Here is an 18,450-nt window from a genome sequence, read left to right as displayed (position 1 = left end):
AGGCTAAGACTAACTGGTCTGTAATCTGATATATCTTGGCCCTTTTTTAAATATTGGAGCTACATTGGCTTTTCTCCAATCTGCTAGTACCATTTCAGTCAGTAGACTGTTCGTCAAAAATTAGGAACAATGGTCTGGCAATTACTTGATTGAGTTCTTTAAGGACCCTCGGGTGCAAGCCATCTGGTCCCGGTGACTTATTAATGTTGAGTTTTTCAAGTCTATATCTAATTCTATCCTCTGTTAGCCATGAGGGTGCTTCCTTTGACGTGTCATGAGGATAAAATTCAGTTTTGGTTACTGAAGCCCCCCGTTTCCCTTGTGAAGACTGAAGAGAAGAATAAATTAAATACCTTCCCCATCTCTCGATCCTTAGTAACCAGATTCCATTCATCATTCTTTATGGGACCAATCTGATCTGACCTCCCTTTCTTACCATTTGTATACTTAAAGAATTTCTTGGGATTTTTTTTGTTCTCCTCCGCTATGTGCCTTTCGTATTCTATCTTAGCCGCCCTGATTGCACCCTTATCTTCCTTGTTGCATTCTTTATAAAGTTGGAATGCTGGTGATGACCCCTCAGTCTTGTATTTTTTGAAAGCCTTCTCCTTTGCTTTTATATGCATTTTTTCGATGGAGTTAAGGCACACAGAACTTTTATTAGCTCTTTGAAATTTAATTCCCATTGAGATGCATTGGCTAGTACAGTTATTTTAAATACTCTTAAAGCATACCCATTTTCCTCCGTGTTCTTTGTTCTTAAGATTTTATCCCATTTAGTATCTTCTAGTAAGGATCGTAGTTTTGGCTCTTTTGAAGTTCAGTGTCTTTGTATTCCCCTTATGTTTCCTATTTGTGTGATTTATACTGAAACTAATTTACCTGTGATCGCTTTTTTCTTAAATTGCCCCGTATTTCCATCTCAGTGATTAGGTCCGTAATGTTGGTAATCAGTAGGTCTAGTAATGCTTTGTTTCTGGTTGGTGCACTTACCATCTGACCCATGGAATTGTCTTGCAAGACATTTTGGAAATGGCGAGCTTTAGATTAATGCGTGGTTCCTTCCGCCCAGTCTATGTCTGGATAATTAAAATCCCCCATTATAATGACATCCCATCCTTGCTGCTAATCCAAAATTGTGATATGTCCGCCTCCCCCCCTCCCTCCCTGGTTAGGGGGCCTATAGCATACGCCCAGTATTACTTTGCCCTTAGTTTTCTCCCATTGTAGCTCTACCCATAAGGATTCCACCTCCCCCCATCTCCATTAGTGATGTCGTCTCTCACATTTACTTGTACATCATTTTTGATATACAGGCATACCCTTCCCGCTTTTTTACCCTCTCTATCCCTGCGATATAGGGAATACCCTTGAATGATTGCCAGCCAATCATGAGAGCTGTTGAACCAAGTCTCTGAAAACTCCTATAAAATCTAAATCCTCCTCATACAACAGTAGCTCTAGTTCTTCCATCTTGTTCGCCAGACTCCTGGCATTGGTGAACATGCCACGTAGTTTAGAGCGGACGCATACTATCTCCTTATTGGGTGTTCTGAAGTTGCATATAGGACTTGTTACTGTACTTACCTCGGGTTTAGGTGCTTTAGTCAACCTACCACTAATGCCCCCAATACTACCTTCTGGAATTTGTTCCGCACTATCTCTACCTCTGGACCCCCCCCCCGTCCTCTAGTTTAAATGCCCCTCTAACTAGTTGGCTATCTTCACTCCCAGCCAATCTGCACCCTCCCCATTTAGGTGCAGTCCATCCCTGCTAAAGAGCTGTTAACTGACTGACAAGTCGGCCCAGTTCTTCAGGAACCCAAACCCCTCCTTTCCACAGCAGCTCCTCATCCACTTGTTTACTTCCCTAATCACCTTCTGCCTTTCTGGTGTGGCTCTAGGTACCGGTAGTAGTTCTGAGAATACTACCCTGGAGGTCCTTTCCCTCAATTTAGCTCCTAAGTCCCTAAAATCGATTTTTTAACATACTCCAGCTTCCTATGACTTTTTTATTAGTGCCAACGTGCACCATGACTGCCGGAGCTTCCCCAGCCCCTCCCAGTAATCTGTCCACCAGATTCGTGATGTGCCTAACCCGAGTGCCCGGTACACAACATACAGTTTGGTGCTTCAGGTCTTTGTGACAGATTGCCCACTCTGTTCTTCTAAGGATTGAATCCCCTACCATCAGAATCTGTCTTTCCTTTTCCTTGGCTTTACTCCCACCCTTACTGGAGTTATTCCCCTAGCAGCTAGGGGCGTCACGCTGCTTCAGCATTGCTGGTCCCGGACTGGTTTCTCCAATGTTACACAACAGGACTTACTTATTGGGATGTTCCAGCCCAGGACCCGGTGGGTGTGTGTATGTGTGTGTGTGTATATATATATATATATATATATATATATATATATATATATATATATATATATACACACACACACACATATACACACACACGCATCTTCCTTCTACAGGGTAGTTTGTATAGGACAAACATATGGCCCCTGCCCTCACCTATAACTGGCCTATGCAGCAAGGAGCACATGGAAGGGCAACACATGCAAAACAAAACCAAAGAAATTCCCAGCTAGTTTGTATAGGAGTTAGAAGGGGGTGGGAGCAGATTTAAGATCTGATAGGTTTAGCCCAGATTTCCACTTTAAATTCCTGAAAGCAATTCACAAAGAGTGTGATTGGGGGGGGGGGGGCACCCCAAACCTAACAGGCAAAGAAGAGCCAAACATCCAGGAGCCCGGAGAGCTACCTCAAAAACCTTGGAACTTAAGATAGCACCCACCATTGCTGACAGATCAACTTTATATACACCTGGACAATAGTGTGGTGGAATCCACCATAAAATGGAGGATTCAACCAATGGAGGATGCAGCCGTTGACTGATGAAAAAAAAGTGAATTTATTATTTCTTTGCATTGGAGCCTGCAAAGTATTGCAACCACAATCACTGAATCAAGGGTACAATGCTCTTGTTACTGCAGACCATTCCCACTGTTTCAGCAAGCAAACTAATTAGACTGGCATACCCACTACCCTCCTGAACCAATTAAGGGGCTATTAGAATTCCCTATATTTTGAGCCTCTGAAACAGCTGGAAAAACAACGGTAACTTAATAAATTAGATCTACCAGTCCATTTTTAAAACTATACATTCATTTTCTTGCTTAAAGTGGAGTTCCACCCATTTTTACAACTCTTCAGCATCCCTCACTAAACTGTGCACTGTAAACGAATTGGATATTTTTAAATTTTTTTTCTCAGCACTTACTGTATATCTGCTGTATTCATTTTTCACTTGCTCCTCCCTGGCCACGGCCCATCACAATTTCCTGTTTGCAATGCTTTCTGGGAAGGGGCGGCAACTTCCTCTGACACTGCCGTTGCTATGGAAACCTGACCTGAAACCCATTACACTGCTTGTGCTGCACTGAGCATGTGCGAGATCTGCAAGGATGAGATCCAGGAAGGAATACAGTCTGGCTTCAGATGCCCAGACTTAAGATGGCCACGGCCTGCTGTAAGTTTATAAAATAACAAACTACTGCTATAAACTAACAAAACAGACCTTAGTTTACAGACTAACTTTACTAGAATACATTAAGCTTGTGTATTATAGGGGTATTTTTTATTTAAAAAGTATCATTTTGGCCGGAACACCACTTTAAAGGAATTCAGGGAAATTGTAAGGACATAATTAACATTATAAGTACCTGTTACACATCACATGCCCAAACTTAGTGGAGGTGATCCTGGGGAAGAAATTGGAGGAAAAAGACGTTGCCCAGGTAAGGTGGGTGTGGGGATACAAAAGGGGAAATGGGTGAAGTTGTAGAAGTGGGCCGAGTCAACAAGGAAGAAAAGGGATTGAAATCAGGTAAAAGGGAACTTTGGGTGGAGAGAAGGGGTCATTTTGAGTGGAGGAAAGTTGATGCAGAGACGTGAACGGGGGGGCAGGGAGGAGGAAGAGAATGAGAAGATAAGTTCTTCTATGTGTAGAAGAACCTTGACTTCATCAGAGACTGAAATTGATCCAATAGAACAACATTGTGCAGTACATTTTTTTTTTGTGACGAGAGAGTAAGGCCCTCCATCTGTTTGATATCTTCCACCTTGTGGAGTCACATGGAAATTGAAGGGAAAAAAATGATCTCTCAATTTAAAAGGAATACAAGATTTGTGTACATTTAAAACATTTAAAAGCAGTCAAAGAATGAGTTTCTGGTAGATTTTCGTGGGGCTAGATAGACGATGTAGTAAGAAAAAAAACAGGGTAATTTGAGATGGTACAATCCATACATTTTTTCACAGATTTCCCTGACCTTGTTGCAATAAGGTCTTATTTTCGGGCATGACCAAAACACATGGAGAACTGATCCTTTATGTTACAGTGCCAACATTGGTCAAGCTTGAAAGACAAACTTGTGGATGACAACTGGTGCTTTGTACAATCTGGACAAGATTTTTAAAGATTTTTCTTGAAATTTTCTTGAAGATTTTAATTATTTTCTCAGAAATGGAAGATTTCTGAGAAAATAATTAAAATCTTTTTGTGCTGTTCTGGAGTGAAGACCATCTGTTCTGCTATTGTTTTAGATATGAGAATATGTGTCCTGCCTCCAGTAGGAAGTGGTGTAAATAAGGGATAAATAAGGAGTGGCATAACAGGCCCTGGTCAGTCACAAGAGGTAGAGAGAAAAGAGAAAGTACAGAATCCAAGTTGCATGGCTTTCCAGACGTGCAGTCTACAAGGGTCTGTAGGGTCCGTCAAGGTGTTGTTGGAGGGCCAATGTTCCATGAGAATAAATTCGGAAGCTTTAAAAGAGCTTTTTTGAACTTAAATTGCAGAACAGGCCAGCCAGGGAGCCTAATGCAAATGTAATTTTGAGAAAGATTGTTCAAGGTTAATTCTGAATGTTCATGTCTGCACCAATCTATCAGCCTAACTAGGTGATAGGCTGTGTGGTGCCTGGATATGTCTCAAAGGACAATGCCTCTGTGAGGGCTGAGGAGATGCATTTTGAATCTGGGGCACACCTCTGATTTTTCATGGGGATAGTACAAATAGAAATGGAAATAAAGGACAGCCATTTGAGATTGAGCATGGCTCTAGAGAACTATGTTCACTTCAACTGAGGCTGACGGGATACAGTAGACTGCTTTGAAACACACTTAATTATGTTCTCCCCCAGACCTAAATGTTTTAGTACTGCCTCTATGAAAGGCCAATATACCCTGAAAAAGACCCTTTCTGTGTGGGTTGCCAGCAAAAGCAAAGGGTAGAAGAAGCTCTATTCGAACAGACCAGATTGAAGACCTTAATGACGTTGTCCAAAGCTTCTTAAATTATAGTCAAAGACAAAACTTATTTTTAATTTTGGATAAAGTGGACAGGGATTAGAACACAGGATTTTATTGCTATGTCCACGTTAGGAAGGTTCACCCTCTTTGTCCCGGTTCCCATCCTGGGAGTGAAAGCAAAATAAAATCCCCAATTTTGGGTTGTCACCAGAAAAGAGGGGAATTTTTTTTTTTTAACGGGGACACTAATTTTTGTGACACTGATGTAAAAAAGGGATTCCCTTTCCACTTTGGAGATATTTCTTCTCACTTCCTGTTTTTTCTTTGAAACAGGAGGTAAAGGGGAATAGCCCGAATTATTATTATTATACAGGATTTATATAGCGCTGACAGTTTACGCAGCGCTTTACAACATTAGATGAGAAGTAAGAGTGGTGGGTCAAAGAGTTAAAGGCTTTTGTGAAGTGAGGTGCCAAATAAAATGGGAGGATATAGTATTGTATTATCAGGCCTTTGATGCCAGATTATTTGCCTTGTTTTGTGTAGTTGATGGCTGCCTGAAATTCTTCTTGTATGATAGGGGCATTAGTCTCTGATTGTATTAGAGGGTCCAGTCTGGGTAGCTTGCAGGAGAAAATATATGGGGCAATTTTGTAAACTTTGGTTCGAGAAGGCGTATTGGAGATTATGCCCTGAAGACTGTATAGAGAGAAATAAAAGGACGTATACTTGCGATGTCCTGGGGATTGCGTAAAAAAAATTTCCACCAAAAGTTTTTGGCACCCACCCTCCCTCCCTGTTCTCGGCCTTACAGTATTTGTAGCTGCGATGTCCTGGGGATTGCGTAAAAAAAATTTCCACCAAAAGTTTTTGGCACCCACCCTCCCTCCCTGTTCTCGGCCTTACAGTATTTGTAGCTGCTGACTTAAATTTTCAGTAGACTGAAGAACCTCTTTAAAGTCTAGGCTAGGACACATCCATTTCTAAGGTTAAGTCTGGTATGTTTTATTTTGTACTCCATCGTTAAGTAGTAGACTTATTTTCTCTTTCCTCTCCCTTTTGACCCTGAAACCATGTTTGATTATGATTACCTTGAAGCACGGCTTGTAAGTAAGGGGTAGTTTTTTATACAAATTGACAGTGCAAATGAGGGACCAGGACCAGAAAGGGGGTGGGGGTTATCTATAGGATACTAAAGAGAGAAGGTAGTGGGTGAGAAAAGGAATGGGATTGAAGGAATGAGGAGATCAAAGGGAGGAATTGTGAGGGAGGACAAGGATATGGAATTCCCAGGGTCCCCCATAACCTCAGTAGGGAACAAAATGTTGGGTGGATGGTATAATGAAATATAGCTGCCGTGGTTCCCCGGGTGGTGGAGGCTATGGAGATGGCTATTCACAAATTCAGAGAGGATAGTGTGTCCAATATTGCAGAGTACTCCTAGTAAGGGCTGGGGCGGGGAGAGAAAAGTCAAGACATTAGGAAGAGTCCGCCTTTGTTGGCCACATAAGGAACCAATGAAACAGTTTACCACTAATCTTGTAGGAGGTGTCCATCAATAAATGGGAAGCCAGTAAAGAAAGAATTGGAAGCTGTTGCACTGAAGCGTCCCCTAAAGGTTCTCAAGGGAAGATTTGCAGGTGAGTGGGTCTAGTTAGTTATTTCAGAGCTGAATCAGTGTCTGTCACTGTCAGACCTTCATCAAAACATGGAAAGAATGGTCCCATTTATAAGTCATGCCCTGCTGTTTGAGTGCATCCAACAGGGGCTTTACTATCCCTGTCTCATGGTCATGTGAGCCTAGAAAGGCTTTGCAGGAGAGATGGATCATAGCCCTATTAAATTCCACCCCCCAGGTTCGAAACACTAGGCATGTTGCATTATCTCCTTTTTGATGGTGTAATAACATCTCAGCAAAGAACATCCTTGTGGAGATCCTCTCTGGTATTTCAAGGGAGCAGGACTTGATGGACACGGTCAATTTCTAACTCCATAGTGTGGTCTCTGCCAAGAGATAGCATTTAAGACGTGAGCATAGTGTTGCCTTTGGTATACCTCAGAACCAAATGTTTATCTGGGGACTTCTGTGGTCACGGTCTTCAGCCCTTAAACAAAGATGGATGAGCCACTGCCGATAGAGTATAGAGGTGCATGCAAGGGCTGTTAACTGGGCTTTGTGTGAGGACGTTCGTTTCCAAGGCTATAACCCTCAAGTCTGTGCAGTTTGGCTGTTCAATTATATCCTTGACCATTCATAACAAGTTAAATGTTACACCCTGAATATGGATGTTACATGTTATGAAAGGTGAACATCTCCTTTAAAAGATCCCTACAATAATTACAAGCATGACAAAAACAAGGAAAAGTAGCTAGAATTTGTAAAATATGTAAGAACTGCTAGTGAAAAAACAAATCTTAAAATAAGAAGAATTATACACACACACGGGATTACTGTCTGGTCATACCACTAACAAAACATAATTTGATACAGTTATAGATCTCCCATATGCTTTTGAATGTGGAAATTTTCTCATGGAATGCTTGTTTTCTAAGAATTGTGGTGCTTGGTAAGGGATTAAGGGATGTTGCTAGAAAGAATGTGTTCCTGTTCTAATACAATTAAACAAAAAAAACTTTAGTCTTTAGTTTTTAAAGCAGAATTACACTGCATCTTAGCACCACAATGGAAAAAGGCTATTTAATTTGTTTATAATATTTAAAGCAAACTCCTCATCCACGTCTCCATACTTTTTTTTCTTAAGGCAAGTCCCTAGCATTTCTGGCTGTGGCCTTCTTGAGTAAGGGCAGATTATTCATGTAGCAATTACATCCTGGAACCCATTTGCCCTAGATGGATGACATCATTTTGGCCTTTTCCAGAAACCAGAAAGTAACTGAAGAAATGTAAAAACAAAACAAAAAAGTTTAACACAAGTACATGTGATATACTTTCCTATATATTTACTAATGCTAGTAGCATAAGGCTTAAAATAGTCAGTGTTGATTGAGAGAGTAAAGTTCTGCTATAAAGTCAGAGTTAAAGAGGGAGTCCACCTACAAAAAAAATATTAAAAGCCAGCAGCTACAAAAACTGCAGCTGCTGACTTTTAATAAACGGACACTTACCTGTCCTGGAGTCCAGCGATGTCGGCAGCCGAAGCCGATCAATCGCTCGGCTCTCAGCTGCTGCTGCCACCGCCATTCTCGGTGGGGGAATCAGGAAGTGAAGCGTTGTGGCTTCACTTCCCGGTTCCCTACTGCGCATGCGCGAGTCACGAAGCGCGTCTTAACTGGTCCTCGCTATCTCCTGGGACCTGTGCGGAGGGTGCGAGAGGGGGCGTGACTCCCGCGGGAGTCTATTCCCAGGAGGGGGTGCAGATACCTGTATTAGACAGGTATCTGCACCCCCCACCCCCTGAAAGGTGCCAAATGTGACACCGGAGGGGGGGAGGGTTCAGAAAAGCGGAGGTTCCATTTTTGTGTGAACCTCCACTTTAATGGTGTATGCATTTTTTATATAAAGTAACCTTTTAAAGCACAACTCCAGACTTTTTTTTTTTTAGTTCTGGATAGTGTGCAGAAGACTATACATTTCTATTATTATCTATCATTATTTCTGTCTTTGACTTCCTTGGCAAGATTTTCTCTCAATTATCGTCCCTGTGATGTCTGTACAAGAAATTGTGAGAGAAGCTGTACCTTTCTTGCTACTAAAATGTGTTTTGTTTGGAAAAGAACCAAAACCGTTCACAAAAAAATGGGGCAGATGGCTGGCTAGCCCTCTAACCCTTACTCCAGGATAGATACACTGCTGTATACTGTTCCTGATTGTGCAGTGCACCTCACCATGTTAACCCCTGGCTGCCTCATGAATGGAGAATTACATGTTGGTCATTTCCCGTAACCTTGCTGTTAATAATCACAAGAGACATGTAAATTGAAATCTGTTTATTGAATGTTTAAAACCAATTCAGCCCCGGAAGATTTTACCCCCTACCTGACCAGAGCACTTTTTGCGATTCGGCACTGCGTCGCTTTAACTGACAATTGCGACGTTGTACCTAAACAAAATTGACGTCCTTTTTTTCCCACAAATAGAGCTTTCCTTTGGTGGTATTTGATCGCCTCTGCGGTTTTTATTTATTGCTCTATAAACAAAAAAGAGCGTCAATTTTTTTAAAAAAAGCATTATTTTTTACTTTTTGCTATTATAAATATCCCCCCAAAATATATATATATATTTTTCCTTAGTTTAGGCCGATATGTATTTTTACATATTTTTGGTAAAAAACAAAAAACAAATTTGCAATACGCATATATTGTTTTGCGCAAAATTTATAGCGTCTACAAAATAGGGGATAGCTTTATGGCATTTTCATTATATATTTTTTTTTATTAGTAATGGCGGCGATCTGCGATTTTTATCGAGACTGCGACATTATGGTGGACAGATCGGACACTTTTGACACTATTTTGGGACCAGTGTTATTTATACATGATCAGTACTATACAAATGCATTGATTACTGTGCAAATAACACTGGCAGTGAAGGGGTTAACCACTAGGGGGCGATGAAGGGGTTAATTGTGTCCTAGGGAGTGATTCTAACTGTGGGGGGGAGGGGCTACAAACACACATGACAGCGATCACTGCTCTCGATGACAGAGAGCAGTGATCTAGGCAGAACGGGGAAATGCTTTGTTTACAAAAGCATCTCCCAGTTCTACCTCTCCGTGACACGATCGCAGGCACCCGGCGGACATCAAGTCCGCATGACCCGTGGTCACGGAGAACGCGGCGACGCGCACCGCAGCGCCGCTTCTTAAAGGGGATGTACCTGTACACCCTTTTGCCCACCAGTGCCATTCTGCCGACGTAAATCGGTGTGCGTTGGTCGGGAAGCGGTTAAGTGTTACTGCAGATGCACTACTATGAATAACCAAAGTTTTTTCTTTTGTATGCTGGTTTAAAAAACTTTATAAAAATATCTTTAAAAACAGAAAAATGTGTTTTGTTTAGATCCCTGTTGGACATATTTCCCATCACACCTGACTGTAAAGGGAACTCTCCCAAACGGGAATAAATGGCAATTAAAACACTTTCCTATTTTGTCCAAAACATTTATAGTGGCTGGAGCTGGGCTCTAAGATGCACATAGGAATGAGATGCCTACTATTCTCTAGAAAAGTTTCTTAATGGCCCTTCTCTAATCTAGTTTTACTTTGTTATTGGTCCAGATCCCTGCCTAAAGCAGGTCATACACAATTTTTTTGTTTAAGCCTGCAGGCCAAAAAAAAGAAAGAAAAAGAAAAAAACATACTATAAAGCACGGATGGATGAATCTCCTACTGCATCCATTGAGATGCAGTCACAGTTTAACTAGACATTTTCCAGGAGGCTCCCTGAGTGCGCTGTGAGAATTTTTCAACTTTTAGTTCTTGGCCAGCCAAAAGAAACAGGACATGTTGCCACATCTGCCAGGAGGTGAGGGGGATGGCACAGCTAGCTGTCCCTCTCATTTCTTGGGTTTTTCACTCAATTAGAAGATGAGAAGAAGCACATTGATCTAATACATTATTTGTCTAAAGAAAAAGTAACAATAAGTGTGAAGAATTTTTTACTTCAGTGTGCCAGTAAAAGGTGTCCCCAGTGATGAATTATAAAAATGAAAAAAAAAAAATATAAATCAAAGAAATGTGACCACCACTTTTTGGTCACCATACAGCAATAGAATCACAGTAGACACAAACCTAGAAAAAAAAAAATTATACAGGTTTGCTATTCTGCAAATTTGTGGATCAAATTATTTCAGAATATGTTGCTATGTAGGTATTGATTTGAAAAATGTTTTGATTATAAAAAAGTAAAGCCCCACAGCTTTCCACTGCCACACAGCAGCATATGCTTGCAAAAATATCCTGTCCAATTTCCTAAATGTGTGGAGCATAGCTTAAACTTTAAGACAGACTATGATCTGAGCTGTCTGCGCGGTCAAAAGACCACTTTAAGACAGACTATTATTATTATTATTCAGGATTTATATAGTGCCAACAGTTAACGCAGAGCTTTACAATATAAAAGGGAGACAATACAGTTATAATACAATAAAATACAAGAGGATTAAGAGGGCCCTGCTCAGAAGAGCTTACAATCTAATAGGGCGGGGCAGGTGGTACAAAAGGTTTTAACTGTGGGGAATGAGCTGGTGGAAGTGGTAGGAGATTAGTTGAAAACGTGATAGGCTTTCCTGAAGAGATGAGTTTTCAGGGATCGCCTGAAGGTAGCAAGAGTAGAGGGATTGCCGGATAGATGGAGGTAGCGAGTTCCAGAGGATGGGAGAGGCTCTGGAGAAATCCTGGAGACGAGCATGGGAGGAGGAGATGAGAGAGCTTGAAAGCAGGAGGTCTTGAGAGGAGCGGAGAGATCGATTTGAGTGATATTTGGAGACAAGATTAGTGATGTAGCTCGGGGCAGAGTTGTGAATGGCTTTGTATGTTGTGGTTAGTATTTTGAATTTAATTCGTTGGGTGATTGGGAGCCAGTGTAGGGATTGGAGTAGAGGGTTGGCAGACACTGTGCGGTTGGTAAGGTGGATAAGTCTGGCAGCAGCATTCATGATAGACTGAAGAGGGGATAGCCTATGGAGAGGTAAGCCAATGAGAAGGGAGTTGCAATAGTCAAGGGGAGAGATAACAAGAGAGTGAATGAGGAGCTTGGTGGTTTCATTTGTTAAAAAGGGGCAAATTTTAGAGATGTTACGGAGGTAAATTCTACAAACATTTGACAACGATTGGATTTGAGGCTGAAATGACAAGTCAGAGTCTAGGATTACACTTAGTACCCTGGCGTGAGGGGAGGGACTGATGGTTGCATTGTTGATTTTGATGGAAAAGTCGTGGAGGGAGGCACGGGCGGGGGGGAATATTAATAGCTCAGTTTTAGAGAGATTTAGTTTAAGGAAGTGGTTCAACATCCATGCTGATATGTCAGTTAGTAAGTTAGTAATGCGAGAGGAGACTGAAGGAGTGAGGTGAGGAGTAGACAGATAGATTTGTGTGTCATCAGCGTATAAGTGGTATTGGAAGCCGTGGGCAGTTATTAAGTGACCGAGGGAGGAGGTGTAGATAGAGAAGAGAAGGGGTCCAAGAACCGAGCCTTGGGGGACCCCCACAGAAAGGGGCAATGGAGAGGAGGAGACAGTTGTAGGTGAAACTGAAGGAGCGCTGTGATAAATAGGCAGAGAACCAGTATAGAGCAGAATCTCGGAGGCCAAGGGAATGTAGTAAATTGAGAAGGAGCGGGTGGTCAACAGTATCAAAGGCCACAGAGAGGTCAAGTAGTAGGAGTATGGAGTACTGGCTGTTGGTTTTAGCAGTTAGTAAATCGTTAGTGAGTTTTAGTAAGGCAGTTTCTGTGGAGTGCTGCGAGCGAAAGCCAGACTGTAAGGGGTCAAGAAGGTTATTTTCATTGAGGTAGGAGCTAAGACGGTTGTAGACTAAGTGTTCTAGAAGTTTAGAGGTGAATGGGAGCAATGAGATGGGTCTTAAGTTGTTTAGGTCGGTAGGGTCCAGTGAGGGCTTTTTAAGAATGGGAGTGATCTGCGCATGTTTTAGAGGGGAGGGGAAGATGCCACTAGAGAGGAGAGATTGAAGATGTGGGTGAGGGAGCATAGGATAGAAGAAGAGGGTGACCGTAGTAGTTGTGAGGGAACAGGGTCCAAGAGACAATTGGTTAGGTGGGCATCCGAGAAAATTTTTGTAACCTCTTCCGTAGTAGCCAATTCAAAAGAGAAGAGTGTTGAATGTGCAGCTAGGCAAGGTATGTTGGGTGGGGAAGACGTACGCACAGTGGAGATGTCCTCACGAATTGCATCGATCTTGTCTTTGAAGTGATTGGCAATCTCTTGGGCAGTCAGTGAGTTAATGGGTAGAGGGGGTGGTGGACTAAGCAGAGAGTTAAAGGTTGAGAAGAGCTGACGGGGACTGAATGACAAGGAATTAATAAGAGAGACAAAGTAGGCTTGCTTGGCAGCATGGAGGCATGAATTGTATTTTAGAAGGGCAGATTTATATAGGGTGAAGTCTTGCAGGCATTTGGTTTTACGCCACAATCGTTCAAGAGCACGGCAATGTCTCTTGAGATTTCTAGTGTTGTCAGTTTGCCAGGGTTGTAACGGTTGGGGCCTGATTCTGCGTGTGGTTAGAGGAGCAAGTGCATCTAGTGATGATGAGAGTGAACTGTTGTAAATCAGACTATGATCTGAGCTGTCTGCACTGTCAAAAGACCACTTTTTATTGTGAAACACTTTCCCACTGTGCACTTGAGACTTTGCTACAAGGGGCAGGATGAGAAATGCCTTGCCCACTTATGATTGGTTTTCTGCAGTGACAGCTTCCTGGCGGGATAGCTCAGGTGGATTCAGACTAGGATCCGAACATGCCTGAGCTCATCCCTAATAGCTAGTAGAAATTTATATGCAGACTGGTTATGCCCATTATACATAACATTATATGGCCACTTCTAAAGTCCCCTGCATAATGTGGCAATTTAATCCACACATTTTGAAACCCCTATATGTCCAAACCTGTTGAAAATCACACAAATCACCCTTGAACCTTGAAGAAGGCTCATATAGCCCAGTCTTTAGGTGTATAACCACCACCCTAAGTGGTGTCCAAAAAACCCTGTTTATTTAATTTTTTTTTAATGAAAAGACAAGATAAAAAGAAATTGTGGCATTTTGATAGCAGCCAAAAGTTACATTTAATATTTCAATTAGTGTCAGAATATTGGCGATTTAAATTTGACAATGATATTTGTAAATGTTTCACAAAATGCTGTGGACAATTACTACTGCCAGGAAAAATTCATGTGCTCAGCAACAAAAGTGGTAGAAGCCTAGGAACAAGCATCCAGAAAGACAAAAGTTATAAATTCAATGTGCAATAAGCATATTCCAGTGTTCCAGAGCTTTCTTTAATGGTTTGCAAGTTTGTTATTTTTTTGGTGGTTGGGTTAAATTAAAAAATGCCTCTCAAGTCAGCCACTTCTAAGCAAAGGCCTACAAGCTAAAAAGGCCTGCATTGGTTGAGGTAAAAAATTATGAAATGTTTATGTTTACTTCAACATGAACCTTTTATGAACTGTAAAACTGAAGAGAAAGCAGACTACAATAATTGTGTGAGCAATACTATTAAGCTGCAAATATTCAGAGGATAGACTGGGAATACATAAGAGGTTTTCAGTGCAGCTTCAGCAAAATGCAAATGATATAATTCTTCTTCTGATATACATCAACTTACCCCTATTATACTGAGACCCTTGAGATATTCTTGACGCGGCTGAGCCTGAGGGACACATCCAGCCAAAACAACTTTTTTATTTTCTTCTTGTGCTTTTCTAGAAAAAAAAAGAAAGAAAAAAAAACGGTAAGCATGTAAATTGAAAAGAATAGCAAGTCTCTGCACGGAATAATGTTAGAGCAGAGGTGCCCAACTGCTGGCCCGTGGCTTACTCTGATGTGGCCCGCCACCTCCTGCTCTGGGATGGCGGGTCGGCAAGCCCAGATCGCAGGTTCCCAACCCACCATCCCTGAGCATCAGTGTGAAGAACGGAGCCGGCGCTAGAGGAATCCTGTATAGCACCGGCTCCTGTTACAGGTGAAATTATACCAAATGTACTCCGCCTGTGACAGGAGTGATACAGGAGGCATCGGCTCTTCTCTCTACTGCAGCCGCATGCTTCCTCTAGCACGGGCCCCAGTTATACTGATGCTTGGGGATGGAGGGTTAGGAACCAGCCAATAATACCCACCAGCAGTACCATCCATGGAGTACAGCCAGCAGCAGTCACCAGCCATACCCGCCTGGGGGACAGCAGCAGCCAGCGATACCAGCAGGAATCCTGAGGAAGAAGTGAAGACTGAGGTCAGTTGAGGTGTAGGTACCGCAGCGCATCAGTGTGAAAGTAAGCCTTAGGCCGCTTTCACACAATCGGGTCCGTCTGTCTGTTTTTCAGGTGGACCCAATCAGACCCATTCAGACCTCCATTCACCTCTATAGAGTGGCAGATGTAAAACAGACTTGTGTCTGTTTACACCCGCCTATCTACGATCCGAGAGTCCATGGAGTAGAGCGGGCTGTGTCCATGTCTGCTCTGCATATGCAGAGTGGACACGGACCTGTCATCTACCCACACCGCTCATTATGGCCCGCGAACGGTTACCAAGTCACTAAAGTGGCCCTTGCCTTAAAAGGTTAGGGCATCCCTGTGTTAGAAAGTATTCACGCACAGTGTTGTATTTTGGTTTTGTGCTGCCCTAGGCAAAACTAAAATGGGGCTACCCCTCATTTAAATTTGTCCCAGCCAGCCATGGTATACCGTTCTTGTCTCAGGGTCTGAGAAGGAAGCCGCAGCCATTCACAGTAAACAGCTACAACTTCCTCATCGGAGCCTGAGACATTATTCGTCCAAGTGCCACATATGGGGTCAGCAGGACAGACAGGGGCGGCAGGGGATGGGGCAATTGGGGCAGAGAACAGGGTCAGTCGGAGATGTGAAGGAATCTCTGCATGGATCAAAAACACAGAGTGCCACTCTAAGTACAGCATTAAAATGAAATAACCAGTTTATTAGACAAATGGCAATTTGCATGTAAAGAAAAGGGTTACGCTTGTTAGACCCACCTGGGGTCAGGAGGATCACAGCACGGAAGAGATCTGTAGAGTCCAGCGTATACGCTGCTCAGTCAGAAGGACTGCCAAACAGATTACAGTGTTCTGGGGAGCACGGTGACTCCAGTAGTCGCTGGACGACAAACACCAGCAGCTGGGGGTGACCTCAGCGCCTGAGGCAGGAAGGGGCATGGCTAACGTGTTTCAGAGCCACCCAGGGCTCCTTTGTCACAACACTATAGGAGGCACCGGGCTCCCTGGAACACAGTGATCTGTCTGGTGGTGCTTCTCCTAAATAATTAAAGAGCCACCTCTCCCGTTCTGCATGGAGGCGGCACCGCACCCCCCTGAAAAATGCCGCCCAAGGCAAATGCCTTGTTTGCCTTGCAGTAGATATGTCCCTGCTCACACATTTCAAAGAACAAATCTGGGAACTTTATTTTTATCACCTCCTTAATTAAGCTTGCTGTACAATGTTCGAATTTCAGCTGGTTTCTGAGAAACTGGAAGAAATGTGTTCAATGGGTGGCCCTGCTGTCCGATTCCTGCCAGACACCCCTCGACTGAAACATAGGAGTCAGGCAAAAAATTGTCAGCTGAAAAGCAGCTGCATCCACTCAGAAGCAGCCACTGTTGAGGTATTTTGACAGCTGTCAAAACCCAAAAGGCACAGCAGGAGATTCATCCATCCACACTCTATGGAGTTCTTCTCAGCCGATTAACATTACAAGAAAATGTTACCTGCAAAAATGTATTAAAGGTGCCAGGCACTGCAACTACCTGTTACTATGCAGAAAATGAAAAGGTGTACTTCATTAACATTAAGGAAAATCTTTTTTTTCTTCTACAATGTAATAAACAAGGCTATATTTGCTCTACTATCTCTTAGGCCTCATTCACACCTTAGCATATCGTTTTCAGGCAGAAAGAAGCGCAATTTTGCCGCGATTTTGTACAGGTCAAAAGGTCACCAATGTAAAAAGCAGAAAAACCCAAATCTGCCTAAAAAAAAGTTCCAGAACTTGTTTGAGCTTCATGCGTTTCGGAGCTTCTGGACTCAGGCTTTTGGAGTGGAGGTGAGAACCATCTCCATAGAGAATAATTGATTTTTTTTCCCCTCCAGCATTTTGTAGCTTGAGGCTTCAAGCTACAAAATGCTCAGGTGTGAATTATGTGCTTAAAGGGGGAACTCCATGAAGGACTAAGGGAAGTAAATGCAATAGATAGTTACCATTTCCCAGGTGAAGAGTTGTAGGCTTCCTAGACTGCTACATGACTGACTACTGCAGTCCGAGCAATGTGCGGAGACAAGAAATGTGCTTTAAGGCAGGCCATACACGGTGCAGGAAAAATATGCACGATTCCTCCATCAACACAGATTAGCAATGGTCTTCTCCCAGGAAGGGGACGGAGGAGAAGACAGTGATTATCGCTAGCGGATGATCTCAAGAGAATCTAGCAGGCTGGTTGTACCAAAGTTGATCAACTTGGTACATTCAGCTTGCCCATTAACGGTTGGAATCTCGGCCGATATCATTAACTAAATCTGTTTACTTAATTTAGGCCCCTTTCACACTTATACGACTTGTCCCACGATTTTGTACTGCAAAATCGTATGACAAGTCATTCTCCATGATTTTCAATGACTACCATTCATATTGGCACGACTAAGTCGTGCCGACTTGAAAGTAGTCCCTGCACTACTTTGGTCCAACTTCTATGCGAGTTGTACTCCATAGACCTCAATGTTAAACCCTGAAGTAGCATGCAAGTCGTGCCTGAATAATATAGACACGACTTCAGTACGACTTTGTAAGCACAAGCCTGGCCTCGCTATTCGGGAAAGGAAAACTTTTCTTTCCTTTCCCGATGAGCGACAGGCAGTGCTGACAGCTGTCTGGTATTAATCCAGAGGGGGAACACCGCGCCAAGTTTTAAATGAAAAAACCGGCATGGGTTCCCCCCCGGGGGCATACCAGGCCCTTAGGTCTGGTATGGATTGTAAGGGGAACTCCCTACGCCGAAAAATCGGCGTGGGGGTCCCCCCAAAATCCATACCAGACCCTTATCCGAGCACGCAGCCCGGCCGGTCAGGAATGGGGGTGGGGACGAGCTAGCGGCCCTCCCCCTCCTGGACCGTACCAGGCCGCATGCCCTCAACATGGGGGGTGGGTGCTTTGGGGCATGGGGGGCGCAGTGCGGCCCCCCCCACCCCAAAGCACCTTGTCCCCATGTTGATGAGGACAAGGGCCTCTTCCCGACAACCCTGGCCGTTGGTTGTCGGGGTCTGCGGGCGGGGGGCTTATCGGAATCTGGGAGCCCCCTTTAATAAAGGGGCCCCCAGATCCCGGCCCCCCACCCTATGTGAATGAGTATGGGGTACATGGTACCCCTACCCATTCACCTAGGGAAAAAAGCGTCAATAAAAAACACAGTACACAGGTTTTTAAAATAATTTAT

General features: G+C 43.1%; 1 protein-coding gene across 3 annotated transcripts in view; it reads right to left on the bottom strand.

The window, feature by feature from the left end:
• Nucleotides 1–18,450, bottom strand: part of CDKAL1 (CDKAL1 threonylcarbamoyladenosine tRNA methylthiotransferase) — a 1,191,002-nt gene that overhangs the window by 966,708 nt on the left and 205,844 nt on the right. For all 3 annotated transcript variants that reach the window (XM_073631142.1, XM_073631141.1, XM_073631143.1), the window contains one exon: nt 14,620–14,716. In XM_073631142.1, the coding sequence (XP_073487243.1) occupies nt 14,620–14,716 (97 nt within the window). The remainder of the gene's footprint in view (nt 1–14,619; nt 14,717–18,450) is intronic.

Source organism: Aquarana catesbeiana, linkage group LG05 (assembly GCF_042186555.1).
Source record: "Aquarana catesbeiana isolate 2022-GZ linkage group LG05, ASM4218655v1, whole genome shotgun sequence".
Lineage (NCBI taxonomy): Eukaryota > Metazoa > Chordata > Amphibia > Anura > Ranidae > Aquarana > Aquarana catesbeiana.
This window is presented reverse-complemented; position numbering and strand designations above follow the sequence as displayed.